The sequence below is a fragment of the Hyla sarda genome, chromosome 1 (assembly GCF_029499605.1).
Source record: "Hyla sarda isolate aHylSar1 chromosome 1, aHylSar1.hap1, whole genome shotgun sequence".
Taxonomy (NCBI): Eukaryota; Metazoa; Chordata; class Amphibia; order Anura; family Hylidae; genus Hyla; species Hyla sarda.
In genome coordinates, this window is record NC_079189.1 from 366859481 (window position 1) to 366884626 (window position 25146).

Below are 25146 nucleotides of genomic sequence, written 5' to 3' on the forward strand. Positions count from 1 at the left end.
ATTCGGACCGAACCGAATGCACGAAAACATATTTTGAACATTCCCGAATAGCCACGATAATACGAATAGCAAAGTAACGAATACATTCGTTATTTCCCAACCATAATGCTGTAAATAACGAATGCATTCGTTATCTGTAAACGAACGTGAAGAATTCATTCTGATAACAAATATAATAAAAAGGATATAGATAGTTTGATTTTTCGGATACATTCGGTATTCGGGTACATTCGGTAAATCTTTTTATTCTTTTTTTGGACTTTAGCGATCCTAAAAGATTATGGAGATACCTTTTTTATAAAAATTTCGTAGGGTATCATAAAAAAATCATAATAAAAAAGATACAGTGGTGATGGAAAAAATTGTATCTAATGAAATGTATCATTTTTATTATGAAATGTTTATTCATTTTTAAACAGGGATCAATTTATGTGAGCGGGTAAAGCACTAAAAATGTAGCCGACAATAATGAAAATGTAGTGTGTGCTTGTTTTTCTCTTTTTTTAAAAACATTTTTTAGGTAGTACTACTACTCCCAGCATGGAACACACTCTTCCATGATGGGAGTAGTAGTTACCTGTACTAATTGACAGATTGCAGGGGTCCCTTGCGATCATCTTGTATAATGTATAGATGCGCCGGCTGCTCTTCTATGGTCCCCTGCACTCACGTATATGTACACATATTCATATTTCCCGCAGAGCTGTGATTGGCCAGATGGTTCCAGCCAATCACAGCTCTCTGTGAGAAATAGGAATATGTGTATATATACGGCCGTGCAAGGGACCATATGAGAGCGGCCGCCGCATTCATACATTATACTGGAGGATCGCAGCGGGTGTCAGGAGTGATACCCACAGTGATCTTTCCTTTACTACAAGTACTAATACTCCCAACATGGAGTACACTCTGCTCCATGCTGGGAACTGTAGTACCTGTATTAATAGACAGATCGCAGCGGTTACACTCGCTGCCATATGTCTATTAATGCAGGTACTACAGCTCCCAGCATGGAGCAGAGTGTGCTCCATGTTGGGAGTATTAGTACCTGCAGTAAGGGACAGATCCCAGGGATGTCACTCCTCCTGACACCCGCTGCGATCCTCCTTATGTGAATGTCGGGATCAGCTGTTCTCAGGGTTACAGAGCCAGGAGAACAGCTGACGCTGAGCCGTAGGTATACATCGTATATCTACTGCCCAGCAAGAACTTACAGTGAGCTTGCAATGTGTATACAGTATACACATTGCTGGCTCACTTAACCCCTTGCTGAGCTGTGCGCTATGCGCAAGCCCAGCAAGGGAAGAGTTAACTTACACTGCTGGACAGTGTAGGTTAACCCTTTGGGCGGTACACACTATATACAGCTATCTATAGATAGCTGTATACAGTGTATACAGAAGATGAAGTCCAGCTTACTTCCCTCGAGTCCCGGGCGGGGTTCGTATAGCTCCGCCCCCTAGTGATGACGTCATTAGGGGGCGGAGCTACAGAAGGGAACAAGGCTAATTAATCTGAAGCTCTGTTCACATTGTACGTTTTGTATAATGTGAACAGACCCTTCTGGCAGTGTCCACCCAGACAGGGAGACTCCAGCTGTTGCTAAACTACAACTCCCAGCATGCCCAGACAGCCAAAGGCTGTCTGGGCATGCTGGGAGTTATAGTTTTGCACCAATTGGTGCCTCCCTGTTTGGGTAGACATTGCATCATGGGTGCTCTCCCCAGCGGACAGCGCCAAAAATGTCATAACCAATTTTTTGTGTTTTTTCTTCTCGTTTCAGATCCGTGTATGCAGAGGATTACTGCGGATTCGATGGATTACGGCGGATTATTTATTTTTTCCTTTAATAAAATGGTTAACGAGGGCTGTGGGGGAGTGTTTTTTTAAATAACAATTTTTCCAATGTGTTGTGTTTTTTTTTTTTATTGAATTTTCAAGGTTAGTAGTGGACGCTGTCTTATTGACGGAATCCATTACTAGGCCAGGGCTTAGTGCTAGCCCCAAAAACAGCTAGCGCTAACCCCCAATTATTACCCCGGTACCCACCGCCACAGGGGTGCCGGGAAGAGCCGGTACCAACAGGCCCGGAGCGTCAAAATGGCGCTCCTGGGCCTAGGCGGTAACAGGCTGGCGTTATTTAGGCTGGGTAGGGCCAGTAACAATGGTCCTCGCCCACCCTGGTAACGTCAGGCTGTTGCTGTTTGGTTGGTATCTGGCTGAGAATGAAAATACGGGGAACCCTATGCGTTTTTTATTTATTTATTTATTTATTTAAATTTAAAAAAAAAAACGCATAGGGTTCCCCGTATTTTCATTCTCAGCACAATACCAACCAAACAGCAACAGCCTGACGTTACCAGTGTGGGTGAGGACCATTGTTACTGGCCCTCCCCAGCCTAAATAACGCCAGCCTGTTACCGCCTAGGTCCAGGAGCGCCATTTTTGACGCTCCAGGCCTGTTGGTACCGGCTCTTCCTGGCACCCCTGTGGCGGTGGGTACCGGGGTAATAATTGGGGGTTAGCGCTAGCTGTTTTTGGGGCTAGCACTAAGCCCTGGCCTAGTAATGGATTCCGTCAATAAGACAGCTTCCGCTACTAACCCTGAAAATTCAATAAAAATAAAAAAAAAACACAACACATTGGAAAAATTATTTTATTTAAAAAAACACTCCCCCACAGCCCTCGTTAACCATTTTATTAAAGGGAAAAAAAATAATCCGCCGTAATCCATCGAATCCGCAGTAATCCTCTGCATACACGGATCTGAAACGAGAAGAAAAAAAAACACAAAAAATTGGTTATGACATTTTTGGCACTGTCCGCTGGGGAGAGCACCCATGATGCAATGTCTACCCAAACAGGGAGCCACCAATTGGTGCAAAACTACAACTCCCAGCATGCCCAGACAGCCTTTGGCTGTCTGGGCATGCTGGGAGTTGTAGTTTAGCAACAGCTGGAGTCTCCCTGTCTGGGTAGACACTGCCAGAAGGGTCTGTTCACATTATACAAAACGTACAATGTGAACAGAGCTTCAGATAAACTAGCCTTGTTCCCTTCTGTAGCTCCGCCCCTTAATGACGTCATCACTAGGGGGCGGAGCTACACGAACCCGGCCCGGGACTCGAGGGAAGTAAGCTGGACTTCGTCTTCTGTATACACTGTATACAGCTATCTATAGATAGCTGTATAAAGTGTATACTGCACAAAGGGTTAACCTACACTGTCCAGCAGTGTAAGTTAACTCTTCCCTTGCTGGGCTTGCGCATAGCGCACAGCTCAGCAAGGGGTTAAGTGAGCCAGCAATGTGTATACTGTATATACACATTGCAGGCTCACTGTAAGTTCTTGCTGGGCAGTAGATATACGATATATACCTACGGCTCAGCGTCAGCTGTTCTCCTGGCTCTGTAGCCCTGAGAACAGCTGATCCCGACATTCACATCAGGAGGATCGCAGTGGTGTCAGGAGAAGTGACATCCCTGGGATCTGTCCCTTACTGCAAGTACTAATACTCCCAACATGGAGCACACTCTGCTCCATGCTGGGAGCTGTAGTACCTGCATTAATAGACATATCGCAGCGAGTGTAACTTCTGACACCCGCTGCGATCTGTCTATTAATACAGGTACTACAGCTCCCAGCATGGAGCAGAGTGTACTCCATGTTGGGAGTGGTAGTACTTGTAGTAAAGCGAAGATCACTACAGCTATTACTCCTGACAGCCGCTGCGATCCTCCAGTATAATGTATGAATGCGGCGGCCGCTCTCCTATGGTCCCCTGCACAGCCGTATATATACACATATTCCTATTTCTCACAGAGAGCTGTGATTGGCTGGAACCATCTGGCCAATCACAGCTCTGCGGGAAATATGAATATGTGTACATATACGTGAGTGCAGGGGACCATAGAAGAGCAGCCGGCGCATCTATACATTATACAAGAGGATCGCAAGGGACCCCTGCAATCTGTCAATTAGTACAGGTAACTACTACTCCCATCATGGAAGAGTGTGTTCCATGCTGGGAGTAGTAGTACTACCTAAAAAATGTTTTAAAAAAAAGTGAAAAACACGCACACACTACATTTTCATTATTGTCGGCTACATTTTTAGTGCTTTACCCGCTCACATAAATTGATCCCTGTTTAAAAATGAATAAACATTTCATAATAAAAAAGATACATTTCGTTAGATACAATTTTTTTCATCACCACTGTATCTTTTTTATTATGATTTTTTTATGATACCCTGCGAAATTTTAATAAAAAAGGTATCTCCATTATTTATTAGGATCGCTAAAGTCCAAAAAAAGACTAAAGATTTACCGAATGTACCCGAATACCGAATGTATCCGAAAAATCTAAACCGAAAATATTGCCGAACCGAAATTTTTTCCAAAACGAAAAAACGAAACGAAATTAAACGAAAATTTTTCTAGTGCACAAGTCTATTGACCAGCTAGGATTGCTACTCCTGTGCTGTGCTGCCTCCTTGTCCCTGGTAAATGCAGTAGGCTGGGGTGCAGCCAGAGTGGGTTTTTCCACAACTGATTTTGGCTTCACGAACTGGATAAAAAAATAAAAATAAAAAATGAACAAGACCAGTGTGTAAGGACACTATAAACTGTGTTAAACGAGGCAGAACACACCTGTTTGTACTCGGCTCTGGCTATATAGTCAGTCTTTCATTACCTGCCTTTGTGTTAGTTCTTTTGTATGTCTCAGGTTACTTATTTTGCATTGTGGGGCTCATCCCGGGGATACAAATCTACATCGGGCTTTGGGCAGCTGGAACTAAACTGGTTAAATTAATCACATGACAAAACAAGGATGTTCTACTTACTGTATACTCACAGGAAAGAAACTGCCCTTTGTATTAAGTTCAATGGAAAGGTTATGTTGATTAGGTTATACTTTTCCTTCATGGATTCTGAAATAACATCAAGCTTCTGTTTAGCTTGGATGCACCCGCAATGATCGGCCTCACTTTAAACATATCCTGTTTACTTAAAAGAGATGGATGACTTTTGTTGAAACATTAGGAAGATTTTAAAGAGGTTGTCCAGGCACAATGATCCAATTGATATAACATTTGGCGTTAAGATACATCACTGCATGCTTTTTGGTTGGGTTACCAATGCCTAGTGAGTACTTACTACCGGTCTTATGCCAATAGGATACGTGCACAATACTAATGGACAAAGGCAAAAGAAGAAGAATGTCCAGCGCACGCACGTATAAAACTGAGCTGCTTTATTGCATAGTTGCCATGGGAAACATCGGACACTCAGGTAACGTGACGCGTTTCGGCCAGCAAGGCCTTAGTCATTGTGTATGACTAAGGCCTTGCTGGCCGAAACGAGTCACGTTACCTGAGTGTCCGATGTTTCCCATGGCAACTATGCAATAAAGCAGCTCAGTTTTATACGTGTGTGCGCTGGACATTCTTCTTTTGCATTTCTCTGGATCCAGTCCTGGTCCTGTCCGTGCGCTGAAGCCCGGGGTAGAGCCGGTTCGACTTGCTTGTACCTTCTAATGGACAAAGGCGTAACTTTTAGTTTATGGGCCCTAATGCAAAAGCTGTAACGGGGCATGTGTACCATTAATACTACTGGTGCCCAGGCACAGGGCCCTGATATGACTGCTACCTCTGCAAGTCCTATAGTTAATCCTCTGCTTGTGTGTTAGATTGTTGCCTTAGCAACCTAACCACCCACTATGTAACTGATTCAGTGATTCCTAAACTTTTTTTTTTTTTGCCTAAGCATCCCTTGGCAGACCATTTCCAAAAATGGTACCACTCTCCCCTCCCATATTAGCAACAGTTATAGACTTTTCTTTATTCCATATCCTCACCCCCATCGTTCTCACAATCCAGTCTAGACCACCATTAAAATTTCACCTGTCCAAAACTTCTCCACAGGATCTACCAGAAAAACATTATAGGCTCCTTTTTTCTAGTGCAATGCCTACCTCTTTACAAACTCTGCATGTGTATTGCCCCAAACACAGGGATAGTGCCTGCCTTGTCCCCTCCCCTCCCCCCCCCCCCATACTGCCCCACTTATGTACTTATAAGTAAGGGACCTACCGCTATGGCCCATAGAAGTAGGTCCCCATTCCAGACAAGCAGTGGTGCACAAATGCTGATTTACTTACTGTCCACGGCAGCCCAGGGCTCACGCTTTGCCTCTGCACCAGTCCTTAGTGCAGTGAAATCAGCTGGCACCAGCAGCCACTTCTCTTTAAGTGGCCATGCATCCTCTGGCACTCTAAGAGCAGGCAGCATAGGTCACAGACAAGTTAGAAGCATCGTCTCATGGTTGGAAACCGCTGCATTGATTTATTGCGAGTGTATCAATGTACAACTACTTTAAGAGCTTATGTGCATTGATGTACTTATGTACAATATGTGAGAACCGGTTTTCAGAACTGCCCAATACATTTAAATGGTGTCTGTTAAAAGTCCATTGCCATGATATAGCAGCGACCCATGCATGGATGATATTTTTACAGTAAATATGCAATGTCCACATTCATAGTGTTTTTTCCACTAGCAACAAAGTGCGAAAAATGAAAATGCTGGAAATATTTCTGCGCCATTGGCCTTGTAACCAAATACATTTTAAGCTTTGTTCACACCATGTCATATTGCCACCCCACTTTTTTTTAATGCTCTATGTCACTCATAAATTTGATGAGCTGTAAAAGGTTAGACCACTAGTCAGAGGATCTGCAAAATGGAAGCATGATGGATTGTTCACAATATACAGTAGTTAGTACCTACCAAATGCAGTTTAAGAAAGGACAATGGGTGAGGCCACAGCTCATTGACGCAGGTTGGAGACCAAAATTTGCCTGTCTAGTCCTATTCAATAGAAGAACATTGAACAATAATACAGGACCAGCTTAAAAGGAAATCTGTATCACCCGCACTAGTCTGTCATACAGGCTTATAGTGCGGGTGATACTAATAAAAAAAAATATTACTTACCTTGGCCTAATCAGTCGTTCTGTTGTAATTAATTTGTCTTTTTTGGTTTATGCAAATTAGTTGCTTCGGGCACTGAGAAGTCATCGCCGCCAAGTGGGTGCTCCACCCTGCTCATCCATATTCATAACCCCCCCTCCCTGCTCTATGCTATGACATTACAGTGCCTGAACCAGCGACCATAACTCCTCCCATGCTCCAAGCAACTCATCTGCATAAACCAAAAAGCTGAATTATGGCTGAACACTGATGGATCGGGTCAAGGTAAGTATTTTGATCAGTCTCACCCACCCTACAAGCCTGTATGAAAGATTAAGGTAGGTAACACTGATGCCAGATTTCCTTTAAAAGTATTCTTATTCAGCAGGATGGATTAACAAATACATGTATTTTATATTTAATATCTTAATTGTCCAGACTACCTCAAGGCTTGGCCTGCAGGAAGCACTGTATGTTGAAAAACAGCAGAAGGACAAGGCTCAGGCCCATGGGACACAAAATGTCTTCTATGTATTCATTTCAGTCCAAATTTGAAACCTTTACTTTCCTCTTGCAGCTCCCAAATGCTGCCAACATTGCCAGTCTTCTTCCTGCTTCTGCAGCCTGACACCAAACTGCACTCCGCTAACTACTGGTTTTCTTTCTGGTGCCCGGGCCAGACACCTCACAATGCTGCACACCCAATCACTAGCTGAGGTAGAACAGAGCTGGGACCAGTGATATGTAGGGTCCCAGAGGCAGGAAGATGACTAGGGCCAAAGGACAAGAGAATAATTATAAAATATATATTTTTTTTTATGGCAGCTGAGCATATAAGGAATACTCCTTTAACTGTCAGACAACCTATTGAAAACGTATTCTGAGCAGTACTTTGTGTGCAGTGGTTGTTTTTTCATTCTCTCACCAATGTCACTTTCTCCACTATATGCCTGGTTTGACTACAAGCTATCTACTTGCTTTTTTTGTTCATTGGCTGGTTTAACAGTTTGTAAGGTTAAGTTCACACTACAGAATTTCTGTGCAGGGAATTCTGCTGTGTGACCCTCCACTGGCCAGCCACACCCCCTCCCATAGACTTGCATTGAGGGGCATGGTCTGATGGCACGAGCAAGCTGAAGGTTTGTTGGCTCTTTCCACTAATCAACACTACAGGATAATAGACAGATTAATCAAAACTTGTGCTGAAAAAAGTTGACCAGTTGCCCATGGTAACCAGATTGCTTCTTTCATTTAATAAAATATATTTTTTAAATGCCTCTGGAAAATAAATGAAGCAGTCTTAGTAGTTACTATGGGCAGCTGGTCAACTTATTGCCAGCAGAGTTTGATAAATTCTTTCCCCACCCACAGGTCTAATCACATTTAGTCTATTATCCTACAGTGTTGATACAGTGGAAAGAGAAAAAAATATATATAAATTAATAGGAACACATATGTAAACACCAAGGTATGAACAGTCAAAATTGCACAGCAATGGGAAAATACCACCATGAAATTCAACAGAAGACTGTACCAGTTGTTGGTTTGGAGACCCATTGCATTTTGTAGCTATTTTTTTTTTTGGGGGGGGGGGGGGGGGGGAAATGCATTTGTTGTACATTTTTAATACACAATGTAAACCCACAGCATACTTTCGTCTCTACAACACAGATGTGAATATACCCTTATGAGCACATCTGAGCACCGGCCTATATCACCACTAGCAGTCATAGGACAAGTGATGGCTGAATAAAGCAATGCTTAGAAATACAACTGAAACAGTCATTATAGATTTTACTGGATAACATCTAAACCAATGCAATTCTGTATAATACATGATCAAACTGTATACAGTCCCAGACAGCCACAACAAATACTACACTAAATAAGGCCTTTATATGTATCCACAGTGTATTATCCATTCACAAACTGTACTACATATCATTACATTGTACTGTAGTTGCATTCATTGACACTTAGCAAACTCATATTGAAGGACAGGCAACTTAAAAAGAAAAAAACAGAAAACACCTTAATCTGTCAATATAAAAAGTCAAAAAACATTGTTTTATAAATTGATCTGAAAAAAAAAAAAAAAATTATATATAAAACACCGCTCAGATAGTTTATTGAGTAATGCATTTTTTTTTGCAAAATCTATTACAAAGTCAGGTTACAGTTGTTTGTAAAGTCTACAAAATGCAGTCTTACGCTTTGAGAGATCTACCTGAACGCATTTCAGCAAGGTTGTCACGTTTGCCATCTGACATTTGCTATAAGCAGCAGCTTAATGTTACCTCGGTTCTCAGTGCAAAGTGGTTTAAACCGTACTTTGTAAACTACTGCAAGAAAACCCAACTATGGTAGCGTTCACGTTCCAGTTCTTTAGGCTGCCATCACACAGGATTTATATAATATTATATATATATATACATACCATGTATGATGGCAGCCTCAAAGTCTACTTATGTCAGACTATAAAGGGATTGGACAACTGCCACAAAACATAAGGAACAAAACGAAAAAAAAAAAAATTCCAATTTCTTTAGGGGGGAAAGAAAGAAATAAAAAAATAAAAAAAAGCTGCTTCAAGAGTACAGAAAAAGAATTGGCAGATATAACGTAACTTTGGAGTTTGTGGATTCCAGCCCAGTGAGTCCAAAGAGTGCCTGAAACCCCCCACTGACTTCAGAGAGATATTGGCCAAGTGAATGGAGTCTACATTTCAAGAGCCTGTTGCACAGCAACAGAAGAGACAAAGCCTTTTATTATCACCCAATCACAGTATTGTACCATAAAAGGGATCAAGCCAAGACCAACCACCAGATCTCAAGACATGTAGAAGAAAAAGACTAACCAGCTGTATTGGCAATGTAATGAAGAGTACAAGGTCTGGGATACTTCATGATCTGTATGTACATCACATTAAAAAGTGCATCAGGCCATTGTGAATAGATGCCCCTACACAACAGTCTAGTCTCCGCTAGGAGATCTGGATATTGTATTAGTGGTAATGAACCCCATGCATGAAGTGTTCTGAAATCTTCCTGATGTGTAGTTACGGAACAGCATCACTGCTGGACAGGCCAGCACATACAAGTCTGCAGTGTTCAATCTCCCGGAAGGAGCAAAAGTAGTGATATGACCAGTATTTTACCAACAGCCATTAATAGAACAGGAATAAATGCCCACCAATTTTTGCCAAGTGCTGAACGTGAAGAATATTCAACAACCACCTGTTATTGTTATTCCAAATACAGTAGGTATTGATGAGCTGCTCCATTAATATGTATCCTACAGAAGCCGGACAGTCTACATTCTAATACTGGTATAAAAAGCCTTCATTACTGGAGGTAAAGGGGATGTCCAACTCAATGAGTATGTTAACTGACCTGTTCATTCTGTATTCAGTATATCTATCTATAGGGACAACTGCTATGCCCAAAAGCCTGTCAAAAAGGAAAAAAAAAAAACACAAGGCTTCTATCAAATAAAAGCCTCAGAAGTAGGACGCATCACCTTTATGGCATTACCTGGACATCTGTTAAGGCAACCAATATAATTTGCAAACAGACCATCAGGTATAAATTAAAAAAAACTATGGCGTCCAGCAAAAGAAAATAGAAACATGGTTGGTTAAACCCTTTGGTGGCCTGGGAGATCTGCAAAGCCTTGTCATGAAACTTGATGCAAACCTTCCACTGCCATAGGGGGGAAAAAAAAAATATGCTCTTTTTATAAAGTAGTAGTTTACAAGTTAACCAACTCCTGTGTGACAAACTGTTTTAATCGCTCCAGGTATTGTCCATAAAGTTCCACGTCATTGTGGCCGGCTCCTTCCACCCATAGAGGTTCCACCGGCCTCTGACAACGCTCAAACAGGGCCAGTCCATGTGAAAAGTCAATGACTTCATCTTCTGTGCCATGGATTATTAGTACTGGAGAGGTTATTTTGGAGATTTTGTCAATGCTGGAAGAAGGAAAAAAAAAAAAAAAAAAAGTTAGTTTCTTCTTTCTTTAGGACTGGGCATATTTTGGTCTTAAAGGAATACTCTAGGGAATTAAACACACAACCCATCCCTTCCCTCTTAATCTATTTAAAAATTTTATGTGTGTGTAATTTATAACTCTATATATCTATATTTATCTCCCCCTCATTCATTAGCTACATAGAACATTTTCCAATTGTGACTTAGAGACAGTGGATGGCTTGATGGCATCTTTTGCTCACCCCCTGTATCTAAGCCCCTCTCTGAAAGCAGCCCCCACCCCTCCTGGGGGACAGTGTGCATGGTTTCTGCCCTGCACTGATGAGTCATACCCCTTTAGTGCTGAGAGGAGTGTGCAGCCTTAGCCAATCAGGCACTCCATGCTCACAGAGCAGGAGAGTGGAGGCTACTCAGAGAGGGAGCTAAGGGGCAGTGAGAGTTGCAATGGCTGCGGGAAATGTAGTATTCATGCTGAAGAGGAGGGAAGAATGGCAAAGTATATCAAAGACAGACAACAGGAGCACTGCATATCAGGCAGTGTCATTTACAGGGAACATATCCAGGTAGTGTGTTGGCTTTGGAGCAATAAAAAAAATAAAAAAAACACAAGATCGCATTGCGGAGTCCCAATATATACGTTAATTTGCTGCAACGCACTGCTAACAACAGAAGTGTGCATGTCTCCAGCTCTGGGAAGGTGTAAGATAACTTTTCCTACAAAGATAAATAGCTTAGTTACTACTGTTATAGTCAGGCGTGCTCAGTTCAACTGCACATTGCTCACTGGTCTCCACAATAAGTAAAGGGGTGCAGAGATATGGGAAATAAGACTAGTAGAGGGATGTAGGTTATTTTACATAAATACCACAGGTTTTTTGTCATACAAATGAGAGTTGAGATGATCCCACTATGCACATAGTTGATTGTTGGGAGATAATGCCATATTATGCTCAAAGCTGTTTAACCCCTTAAGGACTCAGCCCATTTTGGCCTTAAGGGCTCAGACAATTTAATTTTTACGTTTTCATTTTTTCCTCCTCTCCTTCTAAAAATCATAACTTTTATATTTTCATCCAGAGACTAGTATGAGGGCTTGTTTTTTGCGCGACCAGTTGTCCTTTGTAATGACATAACTCATAAAATGTATGGCGCAACCAAAAAAACACTTTTTGTGGGGAAAATAAAACGAAAAACGCAATTTTGCTAATTTTGGAAGGTTTCGTTTTCACGCCGTACAATTTATGGTAAAAATGACGTGTGTTCTTTATTCTGAGGGTCAATACGATTAAAATGATACCCATTATTATATACTTTTATATTATTGTTGCGCTTAAAAAAAAAAAAAAAATCACAAACTTTTTAACCAAATTAGTACGTTTATAATCCCTTTATTTTGATGACCTCTAACTTTTTTATTTTTCCGTATAAGCGGAGGTATGAGGGCTCATTTTTTGCGCCATGATCTGTACTTTTTTTTGATACCACATTTGCATATAAAAAACTTTTAATACATTTTTTATAATTTTTTTTTTATAAAATGTATTAAAAAAGTAGCAATTTTGGACTTTTTTTTCGTTCACGCCGTTCACCGTACGGGATCATTAACATTTTATTTTAATAGTTCGGACATTTATGCACGCGGCGATACCAAATATGTCTATAAAATTACGCTTTTTGGGGGTAAAATAGGAAAAAACGGATGTTTTACTTTTTTATTGGGGGAGGGGATTTTTCACTTTTTTTTTTTTTTTTTTTTACACACTTGAATAGTCCCCATAGGGGACTATTCATAAGCAATACCATGATTGCTAATACTGATCTGTTCTATGTATAGAACATAGAACAGATCAGTGTTTTCGGTGATCTTCTGCTCTGGTCTGCTCGATCTCAGACCAGAGCAGGAGACGCCGGGAGCCGGACAAAGGCAGGAGAGGGGACCTCCGTGCGGCGTTATGAATGATCGGATCCCCGCAGCAGCGCTGCGGGCGATCCGATCATTCATTCGAATCGCGCACTGCCGCAGATGCCGGGATCTGTATTGATCCCGGCACCTGAGGGGTTAATGGCGGACGCCCGCGAGATCGCGGGCGTCGGCCATTGCCGGCGGGTCCCTGGCTGCGATCAGCAGCCGGGATCAGCTGCGCATGACACGGGCATCGCTCCGATGCCCGCGGTTATCCATAGGACATAAATGTACGTCCTAGTGCGTTAAGTACCACCGCACCAGGACGTACATTTACGTCCTGCGTCCTTAAGGGGTTAACAGGGATTGAGAGACCCTATATAGAAAGGAACAATAGTAAATAGGACATGCTCTATAAATTCATGTTGGAGAAACCTCTATTGTGATCAAGCAGCATGGAAAAGAATTTAATACAAAAGGATAAAATATTGGCTGAGAGCACAAGCTACAGCATCAGGGGCTTGTTTGCCTTAAACGGTTAGACCCCTACATAAAACAGTAAAAAAAAAAAAAAAAAAAAGGCTTAGGAACAGTACCACTAGAGATGAGCATAGTTACAGTGATTCGATTCGTCAAGAACTTCTCAGCCCAGCAGTTGCTGACTTTAGCCTGCATAAATTAGTTCAGCTTTCAGGTGCTCCGGTGGTCTGGAAAAGGTGGATACAGTCCTAGAAGAGAGAACCACACTCCGGGTGCTCCCAATGCCTGCAGCAACTACACACCAACAATTCTTTCTTTCTGGGCATGATTGCTCACCGAGAAAAAGTATAGGATAGCACCTCTAATACTAAGATTTTTAAAATATGACTTACTTGGGGAATGCATCAAAACAATAGGTTTTCTTTGTGTCTGGGAAGGCTACCCTCATCCCAGAGGTCAGGGGAGAGTGAAGAATCACAGCAGCACTTTCATATCGAGCAGCAAGATCCACAGATGGGACAGTTCCTATGCTCTGGCCATATATGATGACATGTTCAGGACGTATTCCATACCTAGGAATAAAAAGATACAATGGTAAGTCACTTAGTGCTAGTGATACTTAAAAGGGGTACTCCACTGCTCAGTGTTTGGAACAAACTGTTCCGGAGCCGGGAGCTCATGAAGTCATAAGCACCCCCCCCTCCCATAGACTTTCATTTAGTGGGCAGGGAGTGACATTCTGAGGGGGGGGGCTATGACGTCACGAGCTCCCAGCGCCAGGGTTCAGAACAGTTCGAAATGCTTAGCAGTGGAGTACCCCTTTAAATGTTTGAGAACCCAAGCTTATATTGAACCAGATAACTGGATAAGCCTATCCTATATTTGAAAGGAAGCATTTTCCCCTCAGTTTCAGGGCTTACTGCTCCTCCCTTTCTTGGTCTTCTACATATCTGGCACAGATGCCTAGGCAGCCCCCGTTTCAAATAATCTCACAGGCCTAATAAGCCTAATCCTTCTGTTAATTTTAAGACCACAATATTAAAGTGTGCTCTATGGCCACACAACAGGTTATAGGTACAGACCCCCCCCCCCCCCCCCCCCCCCCAACCGATCAGGACCAAAGAAAGGAAAAAGAAAAAAAAAGGGGGGGGGGGGATTTCCAATCTCTAAGCATGTGAAGCACCAGCGCCCGTGGTCAGCCTCTGCTCCAGTTACTCACTGTGGGGCCACTGAACACAGAACAGCACTTGGCTAGTCTCAGAAATCCCATTGACTATCAGATTACTTTTGTTTCCATATTTGCATGCAAGGTGGTTAAAGGGAATGTCAGTGTCACCCACAGTAACCTGTTGGTACAAGATGCTAGTGCAAGTGACCCCGATAACGATACTTGCCTATCCTAATCTGAGGTCACGCTTTCACCTCATCATTCGGGCAGCAGGCTTGGCTCTCGAGGAGCACCCTGCCTGCTGCCTAAATCAGGAGGATATTGGGCAAATGGGACCACAGATCAGGGGTAAGTATTTTTCTCACCAGTGTCAACTGTGCTAGAAGCCTGTACCAACAGGTAAGTGCAGGTGACACTGAGATTCCCTTTACCCCATTTTATAGGTTCAACTGTTAGGGAAGAAACCCTGAGGATGATGAACAGGTTTGGTACTTTATCTACTGATTGCATAGGCATTTGGATAGGCTTTGTAGTCTACAGTGCCTGCAGTTTCAAACTTTAAATAAGAACCAGTTTCCTGGTCATTCTTCCACTGTTCTCCCGACTTGCCTAAGCACTATGAGATTGACTTCAGGCAATGGCTGTAGTGAACCCCAGCTCAGAATTAGTGAAATGTACAATTCACTTGTGCCCATTTCTTCCACAGCTTCACAAGGTTTGTGCACTAGCATACTTATCAGCTTTGGGCATTAAAGCAATATTACACTAGGGAGCATGAACCCTTCAAGTGCTTAACCACTGCAGGAGCTGATCTAATCTCAGGCAAATCATTAACTGTGGTAGAAAAAAAGGAGTAAGACAATTCTAAAGTCTCAGTAGGCTGCACAACAATGACATTCCTTGCAGTGTTCTGCATGAGTTCACAGGAGCTGACCAGATGTGTTTTATAGCAATGGCATTAGTGTGTGTGCCAGGACAAGACTCTACATACTTTGCATGAACTGCCCCACTACCTGTATTAAAGGGGTATTCCGGGATTTTTTATTTTTTTTTATTTGACTATGCTACAGGGGCTGTAAAGTTAGTGTAGTTCATAATATAGTGTCTGTGTGTGATGGTTTTCTCACAATTCTTATGTGATTTTCACCCCAATATTTATTTTCCCAGCAAACAAAATGACTGCTGTCTCAGATTTTTCCCAGCTTGCAATGCGGTCGAGACCTGACTCACTAGTCAGCTGATGACAGGGAGCCTGTCTGCTTCAATGGGTGGAGAGAGCAATCTGCAAGTAATGCAACAGCTGGAGGCATCCTGATTGAAAACCACAGGTCTGCAGCTCATTTATGTTTCAATGGGTGGGGTGACATGTGTGGGAGGGAGGAAAATGGTATCATGGGATTTGTAGGCAAACGAGAGAACTGAAAAACAGGAAATACAAGTTCACAGAAAGCTAGCCACAGTGTTATGGCAATCTCACAGAATATATGGAGGTATATAAACAATTTATATAAAACCAGTCCTCAAGGTACAATTTGAAAGAAAAATAGGTAAAATAAGAGTTGGTCCAGTAAAAGTTAATATATGGTATTTATTAGATACAACAATTTTAATCAATTGTTGTATCTAATAAATACCATATATTAACTTTTTCTGGACCAACTCTTATTTTACCTATTTTTCTTACTTTCAAATTGTACCTTGAGGACTGGTTTTATATAAATTATGTTTATATACCTCCAAATATTTTAATGATAGGCCTTCTTGGGTAAAGGTAACACCTTTAACCTCAGGTACAATTTACTACTAAGTGAGCTACACAAATTTATAAATCTCACAACATAGCCATTTAGCCCAAGACAAGCACAGATCCTTCCTAAGCATGTCCATTACTGTCTGCCAGGTACATACTAAAATCACCTTATGCTGGATAACCCCTGTAAGAGACATTCATAGAATTACCAGACCACATTAATGGACAGTGACTGGATTGATCATTTAAAGTCAAAAGCATCTTTGATAAACAGCAGGATTTGTATATAATAAAGATATGTAAATTATTAGAGGTGTGGTCTGATTAGACACTGGTCTTGCCACAAGATGGCATAAGTGATTCTCCCCTCTGCTCTATAAAAAGGCTTTCAGAGGCTACTTTTGGGTAGTGTACCTCTTTGTGACAGATTGACTGCTAGACAATGCCTGTACAAAAAAAAAAAAAAAAAATACTTTGCCAATTTCACAGAATGGGGTGGGAAGCATCATTGGACTGAAAAGCAGGATGGGTGTTTTTATGAACTGTCCACCATCTAGACTGTTCTGAACAAGTTGTAAGGTGGTGTTTGGAGCAGGGGTTACAAGTGGAAATGCACACGACAAACTGGGAATTGGTGGTTCAAACAGACCATGAGTAAAGGATGGTCTTATCCACCTCCAAGCATGAGCAGCTCCCAGATTCTTTATCCACCAGACAGATGGCACCTTCATTACACACGTCTCTGCCTGGACCATTTTGAGGCGCCAAGCAAAAGTTGGTGTTTTAGTGCTTATTAAATGTCCTGCCATTGAAAGCCAGACAGTCACCTTATTTTGCAGTGGTGTTGTGAAGAAACATGACCTGCTATGGATATCTTTTAGAGATTAATCCAATTTCTAATTCTGTTTGTGATAAGAGGATGGTCAGGTTGACATATGGAGACTTTGTGGTGAGCACTTTCATCCTTTTTTGGCTATGAAAAAGATAAACGGTCCCAAGTGCTGGTGTGATGATCTGAAGAGCCACTGCATAGGACATCACCCTTAGTAGTTATACCAGGGAGACGAACAATTCTGCCAAACATGTAGGACACTGCGATCACAAAGTGCCTCTCATAGCAGGGCTTCGGGTTGTAGTTTTTTCAATAATTTTATCCTTTTGAGTATTAGCAGGGTCACTAAGCCAAATTTAACCAGGTAAACAGTGGGCTGTCTGCATAATGGAAGCATGTATGCTAGCACTTGTTTATCATCACACATTAGGCTGCTTTCACACTATGAAGTTCACCTGTTGATAAAATGTATGTTATTATGTATTATTAACAGACGTTTAATAACGGGTGAATTAAGGGATGCTATAAAACACCCGTCATGTACTGGACGTTTTTACACCTCTGCCTACAGACTCCCACAGCCAGGACTACTACTACTCCCACCATGGAACAGACTTGTCAACCATACCAGAACGTATTAAGCAGCGCCCCGCCAGATGATCCTGACAGACCATTCATAGCGCTGGCAGCTGTATATGTATATAGATGTGCTGGGGCGGGCAGACAGCGTTATCTGCCCCCACAGCGCTTCTATATACAAATGCAGCTGCCGCGATATGAAGGAATTGTATACCTGTCAGGATCATCGGCCGAGCGGCTGCTGGATGCGCTCCTGACATATACTTGTCATATATAACGCTGTACAAATGCGCTATATATGACAAGTATATATGTCAGCAGCGCATCCAGCAGCCGCCTGGCCTATGATCCAGACAGGTATACAATTCATTCATATCGGGGCAGCTGCATATGTATATAGAAGCGCCATGGGGGCAGATAACGCCATATGTCATGTCATGTTATTTCTCCCGTCACAACTAACGTACGTTAGTCATTACTGGCTATAACGTGTGACAAAGGGTAAACGAAAAAACCCATTGACTTTAATAGGGTTGTTTAACGTGTGTTAATTATGTTTCAAACGTAAGTGTATTAACGGGAGAACCTCATAGTGTGAGAGCAGCCTTACCTCAGATGGCTCTTGAGCAATAAGAAATGACAGCCTGTTGCTAGGCACAAAAATAACTATTTCTGTATTCCCTGGCTCTAACACTGAAGGCTCAGAACATCGTAAACCTTGTGTCCACATTACATGGCGGCTGTTTAAAAGGTTTAAGTTATTTTTAGTAATATATGGCTGGGGCAAAAAAAATAAAAATAAAATTGTATAAAAATGTATATTTTATATATAATATAATATAATATATTAGCCCTATCCTACCCACAGCTGTCATTCTACAGTGTTTTTATTTTATTTAATGTTCCCCCAGCAATTCTGGTCTTGGAAAATAGGGCTCTGTTTAAACTGTTAAGGTACAATTACATGTGCATTCTGGTGCCCTGTGAGGGAAGATAGTTTGGCCTCTTGTGGTGTTCTACCCGCTTTACCATAGTACCTTTAAATACCTTAAGGACAGACCCATTTTTACCTTAATGACTAGGCTTTTTAATTTGACATGTGCCTCAGATTTGACATGAACGCTTTTTCTGACCACAGTGAGTACGAGATTTTTTTGTGACGTACCTTATATAAGTGTTGCATTTTTTGGTGATACATGCAGCATAGGTGAAAAACTAGAAAATGTATGGAGTTTGTCGTTAATTTTTATGGTGTTCACTGTGTGGTAAAAGTGATGTTATACTTATTCTGTGGGTTGGTACATTATGGCGATTCCCATTTAATATAGCTTTTTATGCTTTCCCTTACTGTCCAACAGCCGCAACTTATTTTTCGGCCAACACCATTGAGTGAGGGCTTATTTTTTGTGGGACAAGATGTACTTTTTATTGGTATTTTTGCAATACATTTTACCCTTTATTTTTTATTCAGCTATTTATGCCACAATTGGCAGAATTTAGCACTTTTCTTTTTACGGCGTTCATTGTGCAGGCCAATTTACATTATAGCTTTATAATACATGTCATTACGGACATGGCAATACCTAGCATTTATAGGATTTGTGTTTTCTTTATAATACAAAGCTTTTATTGGGAAAGGGGCATTTATTTCCTTTTTCACTTTTTACAGGTTATAATATGGTGCAATACATTTTTACTGCAGCACAGTATAACGTGATGAGCTGCACACACTACAGCCTGTGCGATCCAGCCTACGGCTGGATCTCACAGGCTTCTGTAGCTGGCAGACAGGAGTCCATCAGCTGGCCTCTTGCTGCCATAGCAACCAACGGCAACCCACGATCGTATTGCCCATTGTGTCGGTGGGTTAATTCTATAAACACAAAATGTTGGTATATATTTAGACCAGGTACTGAGGGAATGTGTGTCTTTACCATCATATATTCTGGATACGGGTGATCTCTTACAGAAGATGGTATCCAACTCGAGGGCAATATGCGGTTATCAATTTACTTTGAAGCATTATACAACTCCATTAGACACGAAGACTGCCTTAGAGCAATTTTTCTCTCAAAACATGGGGAATTCACTTCCGGAAACACAGCGAATAAGTCATCCATTTGCTATAATTAATTTTTTTATTTTTGACACCCAGTACTATTACCAGCTATGGGGAACTGCGATGGGGAACCCAGTGGCTCCCTCTTAAGTAAATTTAACTCTGGGTAGGTGGGAGAGTACCATTGTTTTGGGGGTGGAGGAGGATAGCAGCTGGAATTCCCATATTTTTTGGGGCAGGTATATCGACATGTTTGTTGTGTGGTCCTGAAGTGAAGGCATATTTAACCTCTTCAGGACCCATGACGTATGCATACGTCATGTCCTTTCCTGGTCTCCGCCGCTCACCCGGCTGAGATCGAAAGCGGATCCCTGCTGAAATCCTTCAGCAGGGATCCAGGGCAAACGCCGAGAGGGGCCATGTGAGCCCTTGCGATCTGCGGCGATACCGGGCTGATCGGGTCTCTGGGACCCGACCGCCCGGTAATTTCGCATGATCCCGGCTGTCACAGACAGCCAGGACCATGCTAAAGCATAGGAGCGAGGTGGCAAGCCGGCCACCTCCTCCTATACCCTGCGATCCGTCGGTTAGTTAACCGACCAATCGCAGGGGGGGGGCGGTTACTTTCTCCCGCCCTGCCCGGCCCCTGGAAGTCCGGAGAGGACGGGAGGAAGAGGCGGGGGATGGGGGAGTGCTGGGGACCGGCCCTGGTACTTACCTCGTCCCTGAAGACCCGGATCCCGGCGAGGAAGATGGTGGCGGCGACAGGTGAGTAGATCTTAAGCCGCGGTCGGGCCCTTTACAGCAATGCACGTCGCCGTAAAGAGACATGCATTGCTGTATTGGGACCCTATATACTACAACTCCCAGCATGCCCAGACAGCCCTTGGCATCTGGGCATGCTGGGAGTTGCAGTTTTGCAACATCTGGAGGTCCACAGTTTGGAGACCACTGTGCCCTTCCAGATGTTGCAAAACTACACATTCTCAGCATGCCCTTACTGCCCAGGCATGCTGGGAGTTGTAGTTCTGTAACATCTGGCCCTTCAGATGTTGCAGAACTACAACTCCCAGCATGCCTGGACAGTTTTGGCATACTGGGAGTTGTAGTTTTGCAACATTTGGAAGGGCACAGATTGGGAACCACTGTATTAGTGGTCTGCAAACTGTAGTCCTCCAGATGTTGCAAACTACAACTCCAAGCATGCTGGGAGTTGAAGTTCGGCAACATCTGGCTCTAAAGATGTTGCCGAACTACTACGCCCAGCATGCCTGAGAATGTTTGGGAGTTGTGGTTTTGCAACAACAGGAGGCACACTGGTTGGGAAACATTGTCTGTTTCCTAACTCAGCGTTTCCCAACCCGTGTGCCTCCAGCTGTTGCAAAACTATAACTACCAGCATGCACTGATAGACTGTGCATGCTGGGAGTTGTAATTTTGCAACAGCTGGAGGTCCCCCCCTTGTGAATGTACAGGGTACATTCACATGGGCAGGGGGCTTACAGTGAGTATCCGGCTGCAAGTTTGCGATGCAGCAAATTTTGCGCGGCAGCTCAAACTCGTAGCGGGAAAATCGCTGTAACCCCCCCTGCCCGTGCGACTGTACCCTTAAAACACTACATTACACTACACTAACACAAAAAATAAAAAGTAAAAACCACCACAAATACACACCCCTACACAGCCCCCCTCCCCAATAAAAATGAAAAAAGTCTGGTACGCCACTGTTTTCAAAATGGAGCCTCCAGCTGTTGCAAAACAACAACTCCCAGTATTGCCGGACAGCCGTTGACTGTCCAAGCATGCTGGGAGTTCTGCAACAGCTGGAGGCACCCTGTTTGGGAATCACTGGCGTAGAATACCCCTATATCCACCCCTATGCAAATCCCTAATTCAGGCTTCAAATGTGCATGGCGCTCTCACTTCGGAGCCCTGTCGTATTTCAAGGCAACAGTTTAGGGTCACATATGGGGTATCGCCGTACTCGGGAGAAATTGCCTTACAAATTTTGGGGGGGGCTTTTTCTCCTTTCACAACTTATGAAAAGGAAGTTGGGGTCTACACCAGCATGTTAGTTTAAAAAAATAAATTTTTTACACTAACATGCTGGTGTTGCCCTATACTTTTAATTTTGACAAGAGGTAAAAGGGAAAAAAGCCCCCCAAAATTTGTAATGCAACTTCTCCCGACTACGGAGATACCCCATATGTGGGCGCAAAGTGCTCTGGGGGCGCACAACAAGGCCCAGAAGGGAGAGTGCACCATGTACATTTGAGGTGATTTGCACAGGGGTGTCTGATTGTTACAGCGGTTTTGACAAACGCAAAAAAAAAAAAAAAAAAAAAAAAAAAAAAAAAAAAAAATACATGTGACCCCATTTCGGAAACTACGCCCCTCACGGAATGTAATGAGGGGTGCAGTGAGAATTTACACCCCACTGGTGTCTGACAGATCTTTGGAACAGTGGGCTGCGCAAATGAAAAATTTTGTACAGCCCACTGTTCCAAAGATCTGACAGACACCAGTGGGGGGTAAATGCTCACTGGACCCCTTGTTACGTTCCTCAAGGGGGCTAGTTTCCAAAATGGTATGCCATGTGGGGGTTATTTTGCTGTTCTGGGACCATTGGGGCTTCCTAAATGCGACAAGCCCCCCGAGCAAAATTTGCTCTCAAAAAGCCAAATATGACTCCTCTTCTGAGCATTGTAGTTCGCCCATAGTGCACTTCATGTCAACTTATGGGGTACCTACATACTTAAGAGATGGGGTTACAAATTTTGGGGGGTATTTTCTGCTATTAACCCTTGCAAAAATGTGAAATTTGGGGGAAACACATTTTATTGAAATTTTTTGAATTTTTTTTTACATATGCAAAACTAGTGAAACACCTGTGGGTTATTAAGGCTCACTTAATTCCTTGTTACGTTCCTCAAGGGGTCTAGTTTCCAAAATAGTATGCCATGTGAGGGTTTTTTGCTGTTCTGGCACCATAGGGGCTTCCCAAATGCAACATGCCCCCAAAAACCATTTCAGAAAAACGTACGCTCCAAAATCCCCTTGTCGCTTCTTCACTTCTGAGCCCTCTACTGTGCCCGCCAAACACTTTACATAGACATATGAGGTATGTGCTTACTTGAGAGAAATTGGGCTACAAATATAAGTATACATTTTCTCCTTTTACCCCTTGTAAAAATTCAAAAATTGGGTCTACAAGAACATGAGTGTAAAAAATGAAGATTGTGAATTTTCTCCTTCACTTTGCTGCTATTCCTGTGAAACACCTAAAGGGTTAAAATGCTGACTGAATGTCATTTTGAATACTTTGGGGGGTGCAGTTTTTATAATGGGGTATTTCTAAGATGAAGACCCTTCAAATCCACTTCAAACCTGAACTGGTCCCTGAAAAATTGTGATTTTGGAAATTTTGTGAAAAATTGGAAAATTGCTGCTGAACTTTGAAGCCCTCTGATGTCTTCCAAAAGTAAAAACTCGTCAATTTTATGATGCAAACATAGACATATTGTATATGTGAATAAAATAATTTTTCATTTTCAATTTTTCTATTTTCATTACAAGCAGAGAGCTTCAAAGTTAGAAAAATGCAAAATTTTCTAATTTTTCATCAAATTTTGGGATTTTGTGCAAGATACCACAAAATTTTACCACTATGTTAAAGTAGAATATGTCACGAAAAATAATCTCGGAATCAGAATGATAACTAAAAACATTCCAGAGTTATTAATGTTTAAAGTGACAGTGGTCAGATGTGCAAAAAATGGCCAGTCCCTAAGGTGTAAAATGGCTGGGTCCTTAAGGGGTTAAGGAGTTTGTGGATGGCCTTGATTGTAACCCATTGGGTCTGAGATTTTTATTCAAGATTAATAGCTACAAGTTACCATTTCTGGATGTACTCAAAAGAGGGGATGCAGGTTTTTTGGAAAAAACTACTTTCAGCAACAAACCATTTATTAAGATGGGATAGTTTTCATGCCCATCCCCTGAAAAAAATAAATAAATAAGAAGCTATACCGACGGGGCAATTCTTACAGATCTGTCGCAATTGTTCGTCGCTGGAGGGTTTTAAAACAGACAAGCTAAAGACCTAAAGGGACAGGTTTACTGTCCCTCTGGAGACACTTACATACAAAAAGGTTACTGACCCCTAAGAAAGTCTCTACAGAAAAAGGTGTAGTCAGATAGGCCCTAAGAACTACACTCGCTATGGTATGTCTTACCATGGAATATATGGTTATATATTGACCCTTAGGTTTATAAAATGTATAATATTTACACACACCCTAAATTTTATATACACACACACACACACACACACACACACATATATACATACATACATACATACCTTAATATTAGCTATAGTGAGCAATGTGAATATGTTGTTATTTGAATAGTATGATGTTTTATTGGCACATATGTATTTCTAATCAAACTCTTGATTTTTCCTTTGTGTATTTTTTATATATGTTGGTTTTCCTGACTGGAAGGCGGAAGCTTCACTAGTTGCTCTTTTATCTCTATTATTCTTCTGTAAAATCTTGTTTTGTCTTCCCCTTACTTTGTAATTCACTTGAATTAGGTGCTATGATAACCAAATACACGTCTATTTATTCCGTAACGCTTAGTAAGTGTGTATATTATGATGATCGGGAGTCCGGCAGGCTTACATCCACTATGGGTTTGTGTGTGCGATCACATTCGCCTGATTGGATGTACCTGGTAGTGAATACGAAGTGATCACGTGCGCTCACAGGGATCACGTGATGAGTCTCGACCCTTAGTTACGTGTCTGGCATCTTGGCTGTTCAAGCAGTGATCACGTGATGAGTCTTGGCCGGAACTGACACGTTCGGATCACTCTGGAGGATATTTAAGAGCACATGAGGAGCGTTAGGCACCTGCAGTGTGCGATATCCATATCCGGGACTGAGGAAGTTTGGTAGTGGTATATCATTACTGTCTACCTTTTTGTAGATCTACACTATGGAAGGAATACGGCTAAGGGGGCTGTTCTAGGACCCGTCTATGAGCAGTGTTATGGACTGGTTTGTGTTAGCGGTGGCTGTTTGTACAAATATGGTTTAATCTAGTAGTCACCATATTTTGTTGTTTTTTGGTGGCATTAGTGAATCTGAGGCCATTTATATCTTACTGATTAGTGAAAGCAAGGTGTGTTTTCTATCAGACTTGAAAAAATATTAGCAGTGAGGGGTGGTCATCTATCGGGACACTCGTTTTGGGGGTACTATGGTCCCCCTTTTTTAGTGCATGGGGTACATACAGTATGCCATCCAATAATTTGAGTATCTAGTATCCTGCATTTGATTTAAATTGCAGAACCCATTATAAGATACGTATTATCTGATTCCCTCGTGCATAAGGTGGATCTTTGTTTG

General features: G+C 42.1%; 1 protein-coding gene across 2 annotated transcripts in view; it reads right to left on the reverse strand.

The window, feature by feature from the left end:
• Positions 1-8677: 8677 nt before the first annotated feature.
• Positions 8678-25146, reverse strand: part of ABHD17B (abhydrolase domain containing 17B, depalmitoylase) — a 50251-nt gene continuing 33782 nt past the window's right edge. Inside the window, exons 3-4 of one of the 2 annotated variants that reach the window (XM_056523089.1) lie at positions 13737-13916; positions 8678-10942 (exon numbers count right to left, since the gene is read on the reverse strand). In XM_056523089.1, the coding sequence (XP_056379064.1) occupies positions 10723-10942; positions 13737-13916 (400 nt within the window). In that variant the 3' untranslated portion in view covers positions 8678-10722. The remainder of the gene's footprint in view (positions 10943-13736; positions 13917-25146) is intronic. The other variant, XM_056523088.1, reaches the window with a different exon arrangement.